General features: G+C 37.9%; 1 protein-coding gene across 1 annotated transcript; it reads left to right on the top strand.

Moving 5' to 3' along the window:
- Nucleotides 1-2,273: 2,273 nt before the first annotated feature.
- LOC113033733 (corticotropin-releasing factor-binding protein-like) lies at nt 2,274-9,516 on the top strand. The gene is made up of 7 exons (XM_026187798.1): nt 2,274-2,384; nt 2,540-2,627; nt 3,413-3,570; nt 4,863-5,073; nt 6,262-6,416; nt 8,713-8,833; nt 9,125-9,516. Exons 1-7 carry the CDS (start codon nt 2,304-2,306, stop codon nt 9,277-9,279), a joined length of 969 nt encoding a protein of 322 aa, XP_026043583.1. The 5' UTR covers nt 2,274-2,303; the 3' UTR covers nt 9,280-9,516.
- The last annotated feature ends 4,122 nt before the right edge of the window (nt 9,517-13,638 follow it).

Below are 13,638 nucleotides of genomic sequence, written 5' to 3'. Positions count from 1 at the left end.
TCATTCACTGCAATTGACGGCTATAGACGTCAATGGCAGTGAATGAGTTAACAGTAACCAGCAAGTGAGTCAAAAGTTGTCGCACATATTAGTCCCATCAGGCCACAAGTTGCTGATCAGAAAGCAGAAGCAGGAACAGAAAAGATTCTTTATATAGAATCAAAGATGTATTAATTCAAATAATTAATCATTATGGAAAAGATGCTTGGTATAAACTGAGTGTTTATCAATCAAGTAAATTTCTTTCGACCAAATTCCATCAACATTTTACATTGAACGTACGCAACACAATGGCATCGAAAATTTACATGCAATCAAATTACTGTACTTAAATGCAGCATTTTGGAAATGGGGATAAAACACAAAATAAGCAGTAACTCCAGCCTATCCCACTTGTCAGAGTACACTTCAGCTCATAATTCAAATAAAAAACTCGATTTAGGATCAGTGAACACTTTAACATGCTTTTCACTGAACTGTGAGAGGTTGTTGAGGTGCACAGAGAGAACATACATGCTCAGAAAAACTCTAAACCAAGCTAGAAGATTCATGGCAATGTCACCGTGAGGTAGCAGCACTAACCACTGCAGTTCTGTGCTCCCCGATGCCCAAATGTCAGGCAAATGTAATAGACTGAAACCAAATTGAAAGTGGTTCTTTAGCTGAAGGTTGACTCATGAGTGGCACTGCATAAACTCTGACTCATTCAGTATCTCAAAGGACATCTGAGAATTCATGACTTTTGCAATCTGAGCATTCATGTCCGAAAAGTGTATATATAAAAGAGCGCATGAGGTTCATTTTCTCTCCGCCAAAGTCTCAATATATCCATTTGTGTGACAAACTGCAGGAAAAAGTGGAGAGTGCAGATGCTTCCACCCTGGACCACTGCACCATACAATTAAGCAGTTAACATCCAGTCATCTATAAAAATTCAGAGCAGGCCCATTCAGTTCTGCTTTTGTATCAAGATGGCAAGAGGAAAATATCGAAGGGACTTTATAAGAGGGCTTATTGTTGGGGCACAGATGGCAGGTGCTTCAGTCAAATAGCCTATTCCATTAACAGGTGTTTTCATAGGAATGGTGAAGTGACATCAGCATTTAGATCTATGGAAATTTTACAGAAACACAGAACATTTGGTCTGACATTGCCTATTTGATGATTGTGATGCTCCTGCATTAGTGTGATATGCAAGTAAAAATAAAGCGGGAGTTCTTCCTCCTGACTGTGTCAGTAAGAAGAGTCCATCAAAAAATAGAGTCGTATTGTATTAAGATTCATTTCGATCCTTATTACAGAGATGAATGCACACTGAAGAGTTCAGTGGTGCAAAACCCAGAGGCACTGGTCTAGAGACACATGTGGGAGAAGTGGTATCAGATGAGTCATCGTTCATCACAGTTGGGCAAATGTGACGCACAGAAAGAGACTGGTACAGGCATGAATGCTTGACCTCCACTGTAAGGGGGATCCATAACCTCTGTAATAGCTCAGGAGTATTTTGCTATCATTGTTTGAGTGCATTTTTCTCCTTAGAGTTAAGGATCACTGCAAATCAAAATAAAGTTGTTCGGAGTGATCCTAGTAATCCTACCTACCCAGTTATGCAGTTATAGTGAATCATTTCTATCCTTATGGGAGTGGTCCCATCCAGGGTGACAACACAAGAGATGTCACAGCAGGACTTATTTGTAATGTAAATAACGTGAATTATTCAGTTTTGCTGGAGCAGTTAACAGATTTCAACCTTACTGAACACAATGAGAGTTTCTGGACAAATGTGTTTCCAGCACCACCATGGCCATCAAAACAGCAAATGAGGGAATATCCTTTGGGGAAAAAATACGGTTCATCCCTCTTATCAGTGTTCCTGAGACTTGAAGAATCAATACCAACAGTATTTGGCAGTTCAAATATGTCCCACGAGCTATTATTTTTCAATGAAGAGTCACCAAATTGACCACAAAGCACTATGTTAGCCTGTCTACTCAATGTTAAGCTGTGTAGCGATTTTAATAAACACTGACATGTTTCAAGTATTGCATTTCCTCCAATGAATTCATACGCAGTAATTATTAGTTTCTAAACATCTGAATTCCCTAAAAACAGCCTTGAATGACCGCTTTTATTCACTCATTATCAAAGTCATTTTTAAGTCCGCACGGCTAAATGTTTGTCACTAACCCTCTGATGTCGGCCTGCCTGCCTGTCTGGGCTGCTATAAAAGCTGCGATCTCACAGGCAGCTCCGTTATTCTCCCCTCAGCTTCAGGACACACTCCTCGAGAGACGCACTTCAGCATGTCGGTGGCTCTGCGCACACAGCTGTTTCTCTTTCTTATCTGCGTTTCATTAAGGATGGGGCTCGCTCGCTACATCGAGGTAAGGTCGCGTTTGTAGTCGAGCAAAGTGGAATTTTTGATCAAGTGAGGCAGTCTGAACTCATGTCTGTCAAGTTTTTATGAGCAGCCCAGAGATGAAATCTTAGGTTTTCTGTTTGTTTGTATTTACTTGTTTGTTTTCCTTCTTCTTTTCAGGACAACGAAGCCTCAGATGGATTATATTCTTTGCTGAGTTTGGCCCAGAAAAGAGAATCAGAGGATTTTATTTTCCGCCGACCTCTCAGTAAGAACTGCTTAAAAATAGCTTTAAATCACCGAATTATAACAATTGCTGGATTTAAAACAGTAATTGGGTGAATGTTTATTTATGCACCAGTGCCCATTCAGTCACTTAATTAGAACATAGGCTACTAAACACGTTAGATAATTCATGCATTAATCCAAGCAAACATTTTTAAATGAAAACTGATGCTGTCCTCTGAGTAACACTTTGACCTCATGAGAAATTATTAAGGCTAAACTCAAATCCAGTATGTTTTCTGAACCCAATATATGTGTAATGTATTTTGTATCTGGCTGTGTGTGTGTGTTCATATGTGTGTTTGCCTCACCTGTATTCTGGGGGTGTATATATTTCATAGTCACTTATGGGGACCAATCCAGTTTGGTTTTTAATCTTTAATTCTACTTTGGTTACTTGGTGTGGTCAGGGTAGGTTTGGGACTGGGCGAAGGTTAGTTAACGTAAGTTAAAGTTTAAGAGTTAGGCGAAAAGTTGTTATAGTTGGGCTTAGGGACCAACTGTGGCTCAGGAGTTAGCATGGGCTGTCAAGCACTTGGAAGGGCAGTGGTTTGATCCCCAACTCTTCCATTCTACCTGTTGAAGTATCCTGGGGTATGATGCTGAACCCTGAGCTGACCAAAAAAATGAGTTTGGGTGAATAAGACTTGTAATAAAAAGTGCTTTGGGTGCTCAGCTGGGGAAGAAAAGCTCTAAGTACTAGTCTCTAGAATATTTAAATGTATTTTTGGTCTGAAATGGAAAACTGACTGTGTGTGTGGTTTGTAGGATGCTTGGACATGCTGGCCACTGATGGCCTCTTCACCTTTGTGGCATCAAAGCCACAGCTGGCATGTGCAGCTTTCATCATAGCTGAGCCCAGTGAAGTCATCAGTCTGGAGCTGTCTGACGTCAGCATCGACTGCAGCGCTGGAGACTTCATAAAGGTTGGCGCACACACTAAAAATAGCCCCCACACATATCCAACCCCTCTTTTAAGTGAAAGGCAGGGACTCCAAGGCTTTTTTCGGTTTAAACTCTGAATTCTATTTCATCTTCTTCCTGTGCATTTGAAATTAGGCCAAACAGGGTTAAGGCGGCGTTTAAGGGCCAAACACCACACTGGATGCTTTCTGCATTGGTCACATTACTCAGAGCAAGAGTGGGAAGAGAAGGCTTTAGTTCTGAAGCCAAGCCTGCCAGTGCAGATTTCAGTTCATGGCATAGGGAAAGGGGGACATTAGAATTTCATAAAGCCTAGGTTTACATGCATGTGATCTAGAAACCAAGAGCAGATTTGTGTAAATATTAGTAGGATTAATGTGCTCAATAAAACAAAACAGCACACCTCATTTTAAGACATGAGATTTACAGAATATTTTTAGAATGAAATTCATGTTGGATTATGCTTGTAATTAAATATTATTCACAGCACAGTAGTGTAGAATGTGCTGTATGGCATGTCGGATTACCCAATAAAACATGATGATTCATGTCTTAAGTTGAATAGAAAACACAAAGATTTGTTTTCACCAACCCACTGGATCAGAATCATTTTTATTTGACCAAGTCTGTGCACACAAACCAGGAATGTGACTCCAGTTCACTTACTGCTGTCAGCATGCAAGAAAGAAACATATAGGGCAGGGGTGTCAAACTCAAATGCACAGTGGGCAAAAATTCAAAACTGGAACAAAGTTGCGGGCTAACGTTAGTATTTATTGAAATATATTTATTCCTCCAGATATAAGAATGAATCTTTTCTTATGTGCTCAAACACGTTTTGCTGAAAAACTGAATATGGAACAAGCAAAGCTTAATACTAAACAATATATATATTAGCTGTATAATACCAGTAGGCCAGCTCTGATAGTAATTTGGTATGGCTTCGTGGGCCAAATGTAATTAGGCTGCGGGCCAAATTTGGCCCGCGGGCCAGAGTTTGACACCTATGATATAGGGGGAAAAATCTTGGCAATTAGATTGCTTGTTTCTTTCTGTAAAAGCGAATTGGCTTCTTACATAAAGCTGATGAGTTATCTCTTAGTCATATAGTTAACAGCTTAATTTGGACATGCTAGCTGTCCTTGGCTTCTTCCACATTTTAAAAATTTATGCCTTGTATTTTCAGACACTGCTTCATGTTTTGTATGTGAAGGTGTGGAATAAGTGTGCTGAAATTAAGTAAGTAAAGGCATTAATTTTTGTATTTACTACATATCATATGTTCCTCTTCAAGATATTTGATGGCTGGGTTTTGAAGGGAGAGAAGTTCCCCAGCAATCAGGACCATCCTTTACCCCTCTACGAGCGCTACACAGACTACTGTTCCTCCACAGCACCAGGAGCCACCAGCCGCTCTTCTCAGAATGTTGCCATGATCTTCTTTCGCATTCACAGCCCTGCTAGTGGCTTCACCCTCGCTGTCAAGAAACTATACAACCCTTTCCGTGAGTCTTGTTATGCATCACTAAGATCAGTTTGTGGCCAAAACATCTAAAACCAAACATTAAAACACTTTCAAGTCTTCGCGTAAAAGATTTGTGTTATTTTTTTGTTTTGTTTTTTTTATATGTCTTGTGAAATGAGGGGTACATTTGTGTGCACGCATGAGTGTACTTCCTGGACATTTGTGCTTGGTCGAGCTTTAATCAAGGCCAAGAGCGAGCGTAACGAATTGAGTGAGAAGGATGCACCTGTTTTCCAGCTGTTTGACAAACACAGCGTTAACATTGTGTCAAGAAACATAACTGTCACCGTCTGGCTGTAAGACAAAGACAAGGAAATAAAGGCTGCAGACAAAAAAAAAAAAAAACCCAGCAGTTTCAATTAATTATTTATAGGTTAACAGTGGTTTATCCCCTTGTTCACCATTAAGTGCAACCGTCTGCAGTTTAGGCCTTATATATGATCTAATCAAAGTGACAATAAAGCTACCTCACATATTCCATGCAACATAACAGTGTTACTCATTTAATACATAATAAAAGTCAGAGTGTTTCTAGAACATTCCTTAAATCTAAAAGTTTGGCTGGCAAACAGAATGGAGCTAACAGCTATATAAAAGTATGGATAAACGACTGAAATTGTTAACTAGCTCCACAGTCTAAAGTTTAGACTGACTTAAACTGAATGATATGTATAAATGTTTGATGGAGGAAAAGCAAAAGTAACAATGAATGAATGATCAAAATGGTAAGGTAACCGTTACTGATGGGTAATATTTACCAATGGTAAGCTAGATGGGGACTGTGATAGTGGCTCTTACCAAAAATTGGATGTAAAAGATACACATACAACATTTAATTGTTTAATTAACAATTCAAACGTCTCTCTTCACATTTGATTAGCTCGGTTTCTTTACAACAAAAATGTGAAGGGAACAATATGAACAAAGTGGCAGCATTTTCAGGCTCCCTTTTCCGTAATGCTTTTATGAATTCACTTTTCTTTCTTTCTTTCTTTCTTTCAGTTCTGTGATCAGAACTAGAATTGGATTTCCTTTCCAGCTGCCACCCGCTGATTCTGTCCTCTTTGTGACGTGAAGTGTCAGTAATGAGTTTCTCAGGTTATGGAGAACTAGAAATGTGAAATCTCTTCTCCTGTCTGTGCATGTGTCGATTTGTTCGTGTGGAAAGCCTGTAACATCATGTCTCAGAGTCCAGAGGGAAGCTTCACCATGGTGATGCCACATCAGCGCAAGAACTGCAGCTTCTCCATCATCTACCCCGTGGAGATCCGACTGACAGAACTCAGCCTGGGGCAGGCCAAAAGCAATGAGCTAAGTCCACAGGTAGATCACACACATGCATACACGCATGCATGTGCCCACAGTCACACACACACAATCTTCTTTTCTCTGTGAAATAAATATCTTACTGAGGCCAAATTCTGACACTTTAAATAGACCTTTAGCTTCAGCTGGACATTTTAAACGCATTCAGAGTGTGATATATATTTTTTTTATTAAAGCTATTAATAATATTTGCATGTTTGTCTATGTCATCACACAAATTTTATTAGTACTTGGCAATTTTGATTTTAATTTTATTTTAATTTAATAAAGTATTGTTTAACTACAGAGATTTATTAATTTCATTTTCCTAACTGTAATGGGGAAATCACTTTAACTGATCGATCAGAGCTCAGTAGGCGTAATTAGCACCGGGATGTCATCTTCCTACATCTAGAGGGAAGCTGATGAACACAGGAAATGGAAAAACAAACAGTTATGAGACTGAAACTAAAGTGAAGCCTGGAGCTTGAATGAAGCCTTTCAGTGTAGAATTTCATGTTCTCATTGTGCCAGAGAGGACTTTCTTCAGGTATTCAGGCTCAAAAGTATGTTATGGTAGGTTAGGTTAATCCAGTGGTCCTCCAACTGTGTGGCGGGTTCAGAACAGAGCCACTGCAGTTGGAGCATGGAAGACTAAGGGAAAAGGATGTAAACTAAAGTTGGGCATGCCAGAAAAAGTTTGAGAACAACTGGGTTAATTGGTGATTTTATATCATGAATGATGTGATTGGTCCACCGTCTCACTTTGTTAGTCCTATTACAGATGGATGACCATTCTAATCATACCAGAATCTATTAGGATAGTTTCCAATTTTCTGTTGCATTCACCACATGCTGATATTATACCACAGTCAACTGAAAATATTGTCATTGAAAGTAATCCAGGATTTTGGAGAGTCATCCAAAAACAGTGTTATGTTTGGCAAATTGGCTGCTGAGCCTCACTGCCACTGTAAATTACTCTGTGTTCATAAGTCCCACTCCAATAGGTGGAAAAAAAGAAAACAGAAAATAAATCCTCAATGGCAAATGGTCTAATGAGACTAAATGAAAACATCACTGTGGTTAATAGATGGAAGAGTTTTAGCAAACCACTTTAGCTAAACTAAATATTATTCATTGTGTGTAGATTATAATGTTAAACCCTCATACTAAATGTTTGAAGATGATCCTCAGTTTTTAATGTTAAATAAGGAATAGTAATGACAAATGGAGTCAAAAATAATAACCATAAGTCTAATAAACATTTTTAATAACAGTTTATGAATTTTAGAAAAAAGCTAGCAGGTGAACACAGCAGAGCACTTACCAGTCATATCGAAGTCTTACCCCTGAAATACACCATGTCCTTGACTTTTCATCTGTTACACAGTTTTGTTCGGTAAAGTGCTTCAAATCACACAGAGTGTTGCAAGGGCAGAGGGTGTAGTTTCCACGGGATCTTTTATTTTGAAAACTGACCAGATTTTCTGTGACATTCCTGTGCCTGATGTCCTGCCCTCCTCATCTACTCTGTGCAGCTTGACAGAGCCTCTGTTAAATAAACAAACAAATATATAAATACATTACATATAAATACAACAATGCAGAGAAGCTTCTCTGGTGTCTGGTAGAACCAGAACGCTAAGCAGAGGCTCCCAGATTACTACAATTTCTGCTATAATGACAATTCCACTATTAAAAAAGTGAGGTTAACTAACGTTAACAAGAGCTGAAGTGTGTAATGGAAAATGTGTTAATGGAAAAAAAAACATAAATAAGTAGTACTTATTAATTACTTAATTAATAGTAAGTAATGAGTAGTCATAAAAGCTATTACATGAAATGCAACTCTCTATGAATAAGGGAAGGAGAAAAGTGGTACAAAGCATGCTCATAAAGGTGTAATATAATAAATAATAAATTAATAAAGTAAAATATTCATTTTTAAATATCTGAAAAACAACATCCTGTTAACTGCCTCTGTTTAAATTCTGAGGAAAACTGTATGTATTCCAAATTCAAATATTAAAAAAATCGTTTGTGTAAACATTTTTCAGTCAAATGAAGTCATTTCATTTGAATCCTTTGCAGTATTACTTTTTCATTGTGTTACAAGCACCTGCTCAATAGAGAACCATGAAACACTGGAATCACATCTCCACTTGGTTGGCCTTTTCCAGGTTAACATATAGTACTTTTATTGGTCCAAAGAGCTCCACAGGAAGTTTTAATGGCAGTTTTCTATGTAACAAAGTAAAGTCTTTATCTGGACTTCACCATCAAAATATTTTGTTGATCATTTATTTTACAGAGACTGGCGTGGTCTGGCTGCTCAGGGTCAGGTGACTATGTGGAGCTGCTGGGAGGGAATGGGGTGGATACCTCTAAGATGTTCCCTGTGGCCGACCTCTGTTTCTCCCTCAGTGGACTCGGTGAGTCTGTGTCCATCACTGTGTCCAAGAAACACTTTTACTAGTAATTATGATGTGCTGTAAAAGAGTCCTACAAAATAAAAACATCCCACATAGTGAAATATCCAATGCAATTCACATTTTATGTTTACATATATTTGCTGTTTTTACTTGTAAAAATACTGCAATACAGATACAAAGTAAATGTTTTTGCTGCCAATGTAACCAGAGTAAGTAGGGCTGGCTACAGAACAAAAATTCTTGGATGGTAGAGTGTAAAGTATGTGTTTTCCTCTCCTTGTGGCCCTTCAGCCCAGATGAAGATTGGTTGTGATAACTCAGTGGTGAGGCTCGTGTCCAGTGGGAACTATATCAACCGCGTTTCCTTCCAGTACCGACTACTGGAACACAATGAGCTTCCCAAGGCCCGAGAGAACAGTTTGGAAAACTTCTGCACTGTGGAATAAGATGTCACAACACATACGCATATGTACACTTGTGAGCACACACAGTCATTCATCTCTCTGTTAAAAAATACCACTTTAATGAAAGTGTCACATTTAACTAATTGTATTAGTAAGTATTTTGTATTGTATTTGCCAAATATTTTATTAAGCTATTATGTTAGCTTTGATCATAGCCTATTTATTTAAAAAGAATATTCTCCTTAAAGTTATGGGTGATAGTGGATTTTTTTCCTTTTTAATTATTTGTCATTAAAATTTGTTGTTTGTGGTTTTTAGTTAGTTTGACATCCCTGCTGCCTCTTTTCTTTATATTGCCTCGACGATTTAAGAAATAAATATGAACTGCATGATGAAGCACATTTTCACTGTTTTTGTGAGCAGCTCTCCTTTTCCAGGTCTACTTCGATTTCATTATATAACTGCATATTCCCTCAGGGCTTGCTTTACTGGCATGTTTTGTGGCATCCATCCATTTGACTGATTAATGCTACTTTCTTTAGAGCTGAAGAGAGAAATGCTTTAATCTGGCCAGGCTCTTAATACATAGAGTGATTATGAGCTACTGCATTTTTATGAGTTTCTGTGAGACTGAATTTAAGTGACGTGAACTTGAATTGCATTTCATTAAATTTAATTCAATTAAATTCAAGTTAATTTATTGTAGCACTGAATCGTGACAGCAGTTGAGAAGTTCCAGTGCACTTTATACTGCGAGGTAAAGACCCTGCAGTATTAGTGAGAAAACACCAACAAGTAAGCACGATCTTGGTGACAGTGGAGAGGAAAAACTCCTTTTAAGCAAGAAGAAACTTCCAGCAAAACCAGACCAGGTTCACAGAAGGGCAGCCATCTCCTGCAACCACACTATCTGGTGTAGCGGCAAGCCTGGGTCTTTTTGGGTGGAGTTTGCAAACACCCTCTCTTCCTGCGTGGGTTTTTTCCTCCCACAGTTGAAAGACATATAAGTTGGCCATAGGTGTGAATATGAGTATGAATGGTTGCCTGCTTCTCTGTGTTAGCCCTGTGATGGACGGGTGGCCCGTTGAGGATATACCCCAAATCTCACACTATGACAGCTGGGAGAGGCTCTACCTCACATCTGGCCCTGAACTGAACGGATGATAGATAAACATAGATGGATGGCACTGATCCTTGCAAGTGAAAAATGTATTTCTTTAGCATACACTAATGTACATTATGTCCAAAAGTAAAATGTTCATATTGCTGCACACAGATACACCACCTTATATCAAAACTAAAAAAAAACATGAAGTCTAGATGGAATCTTTGCATTTTAATCAGAGATGTCCTTGATATACCTTTAAATGACAGCAATTTGAACATGTATGAGCATTTCAGCATTAAGATTATGTTCCTGGCAATCAGTATTAAGCAATGACGCATGCACTTCTTCTATTTTTTATAATCCAATTTGCTCCAGATGCAAACTCTAAAACAGCTTTCATAGTGGTTCGTCGATGCTCATAATTAAAAGGGATTAATACAGACAGCATAGAATTATAACACCACATTTTTCTAAAAGTATGACCACTCTCCGTCACTGACTGTTTAACCCTAATCTCTTACATACTATACCTACAACTGTGGATCATAACTCTGAATGAATGTGCAGCTCTTAATGGGATTATCCCACAAGCCTCAGCATTCTTATTCCTCTCGACATCCTTCTGAGTGGCTCTCTTTTGATCTTCTCCTTACGTGGAATTAATCTCAAACCTGCTCAGCTGTGATGATTCAATTAACCAGCGGATGTCTTTTTTCGCTCGATCTGTTGCAATTTTCAGCCTTCATTAGAGAATGAAATGCACTTTGGGTGCCATTGAAAGGAAAATAGTCAGATGTTTTGTTTTCTTTCTAGCTTTATGCACATCAGCATCAAATACTCCGTAATGTAATTTTAGTGGCCTATCATCGTGGACTAGAAATGAGTTTGTCAGGCTAATATGCGTCACAAGTCCTTGTGGATGACGTGTGACCCTTTACAGAATGAGGCATGCTTATATTATTATTAACATTGATGTAAGAAAATGAGAGAGTAATGTTTATTTAAGATATTATTTACACGGGACTGGTTAATGAATACACATCAACAAGAAAAATCGGTCACTCCTATTCAGTATCCTCCTCCTTTCCTTCCCTGTCTCGATCTGTTCCCAAAGAGATGCTCTCAACAGTATGTGATTTGTAGCATAACATTGAATTTTTTTCCTATTATAAAGACCCTTTAAAAATATACACACAGACCTTGAAGTGGAACGCTGGGGACTTTATTTGTGTAGCTTGTATCTGTGGGAATAGACTTTTAATGAACTGCTATTTAATCCTGTAAGAGAATATATATAAACATTCCTGTATTTTACATGTGTTTTCAGTGGCAGCAGCAGCAGCTTTGAAAACTAGAAATTCAGTCTTTTTGTACTTAGATAATATTTTACAGTTCTGGCCGCTGACTTGTGAGCTATGATAATAAAACACCAGGCAGGTTGGTGAGCAGTGAACAGTGTCCTCTATCTGTGGTCATTGTGGTCATTCAGCAAAATTATGTTTTGTGTTCATCACTTATTGTTTTGCTAATAATTTACTGCACGTTAACGGAGAGCTCTCATATCACTAATTATTTGAACGATTAAAAAGAAGCTTCATATATTAATTTATGTCTATACAATTTGAAAACATACAAGAGATCACATTTAATTGTCCCTTTGATGTAATCCAGCTGAGAAAAATTTAACATGATTTCAATTAGCAAAGCTGTTTTTAATCAAACGTTTTGTCTCATGGTTGAACTTCATTCGACCATGGCCTGCAATGACTTTGCCAAATTCTTCACTGAAAAAATCCAAAAAATTAGACAAGCAATTGGTACATCAACAGCAGATCCAGGATATGTACTGTGTCCACCAAAAAACTGTTTAAACACCATGAAACAGTTTCAACCTATTAACAGCAAAGACCTGAAGGACATCTTAGGTCAACTGAACTCCTCCTCCTGCTGTTTAGATGTCCTGCCAACAAGTTTTTTCAAAAAGGTCTCAAAGACTTTAGAGTCAGACCTGTTACAGATCGTCAACTTTTCTTTATTATCAGGTGTGTTTCCAGAATCACTAAAAACTGCTGTAATCAAACCTATACTGAAAAAGGACAATCTTGACAAGACACAAATGAACAACTACAGGCCGATCTCAAATCTCCCGTTTTTAAGTAAGATCATTGAAAAAGCAGTTTCTCAACAGCTCAGTTACTTCTTAAAACAGAATAATTGCTACGATGCCTTCCAGTCAGGTCCTCACTAAGACCAAAAAAGTGGACCACATCAGTCCAGCTCTGAGGTCCTTACACTGGCTGCCTGTCCGTCAGAGGATAGACTTTAAAGTTCTGATGCTGGCCTATAAAGCTCTGAATGGTTTAGGACCAAAATACATCAATGACCTCCTGACCCAGTATGAACCATCCAGATCCCTCAGGTCATCTGGATCCGGTCTTTTATCAGTTCCCAGAGTCAGAACCAGACACGGAGAAGCTGCATTCAGCTTTTATGCTCCTTATATCTGGAACAAACTCCCAGAAAGCCTCAGATCAGCTGAAACACTCAGTTTATTTAAATCCAGGTTGAAGACTCACCTGTTCTCAGCTGCATTTGAATAAAGCACCAAATCCACACTTTAAGCTTAAATTTCAAAACTTACATTTAACTACTGATTTTATCTACTGTTCTGATTTTATCTGTTTTGATTTTATATACTGTTGTTTGTTTGTTTGTTTGTTTGTTTGTTTGTTAGTTTATTTGCTTGTTTTATTCAATTTTAAATCATGCTTTTTATTTGTTCTTGTTTCTAATGTCTCTGTAAAGCACTTTGAATCACCTTGTTGTTGAATTGTGCTATACAAATAAACTTGCCTTGCCTTGCCTTGCCTTGCCTTGAAGTTATGAGACTGATGGAAGGACTGTGAATTAACTTCATTTCACTCCAAGACAAATAAAGGTGATATATTAAACTGATATTGTAACTGTTATCACTGAATACACACACTTACTCACACATGTCTAGTGCAAATCAGTCTACTTCAGATGTTAACAAGAGCAGCTGATCTGCAGAGCAATCATATCCAATACATGCACTAATTTTTTCACCCACTGCAGTGATTTAGTCAACTGTATCAGTTGACTCTCAAAGTTCCATCTGGTATTATTCCTAAAAGACATAATTATGCTGTTTCTACTGCTATATAGCTTTCCATTCATTTGAGAATTTAAGCAGTTATGAGGACTTACAGTGGTGAATATTTTTTTTATATTGTAATATAATATTTTTTTTGTATTAATCAGCTAACTGATAA

Source organism: Astatotilapia calliptera, chromosome 12 (assembly GCF_900246225.1).
Source record: "Astatotilapia calliptera chromosome 12, fAstCal1.2, whole genome shotgun sequence".
Lineage (NCBI taxonomy): Eukaryota > Metazoa > Chordata > Actinopteri > Cichliformes > Cichlidae > Astatotilapia > Astatotilapia calliptera.
This window is presented reverse-complemented; position numbering and strand designations above follow the sequence as displayed.

Bases quoted from the DNA above. Each gene is read 5' to 3' on its own strand.
- LOC113033733 (XM_026187798.1), top strand. From the start codon at position 2,304: ATGTCGGTGGCTCTGCGCACACAGCTGTTTCTCTTTCTTATCTGCGTT. The intron at 5,074-6,261 runs GTGAGTCTTGTT...TCGTGTGGAAAG, and splicing joins GAAACTATACAACCCTTTCC to CCTGTAACATCATGTCTCAG. The intron at 6,417-8,712 runs GTAGATCACACA...TTTATTTTACAG, and splicing joins GCAATGAGCTAAGTCCACAG to AGACTGGCGTGGTCTGGCTG.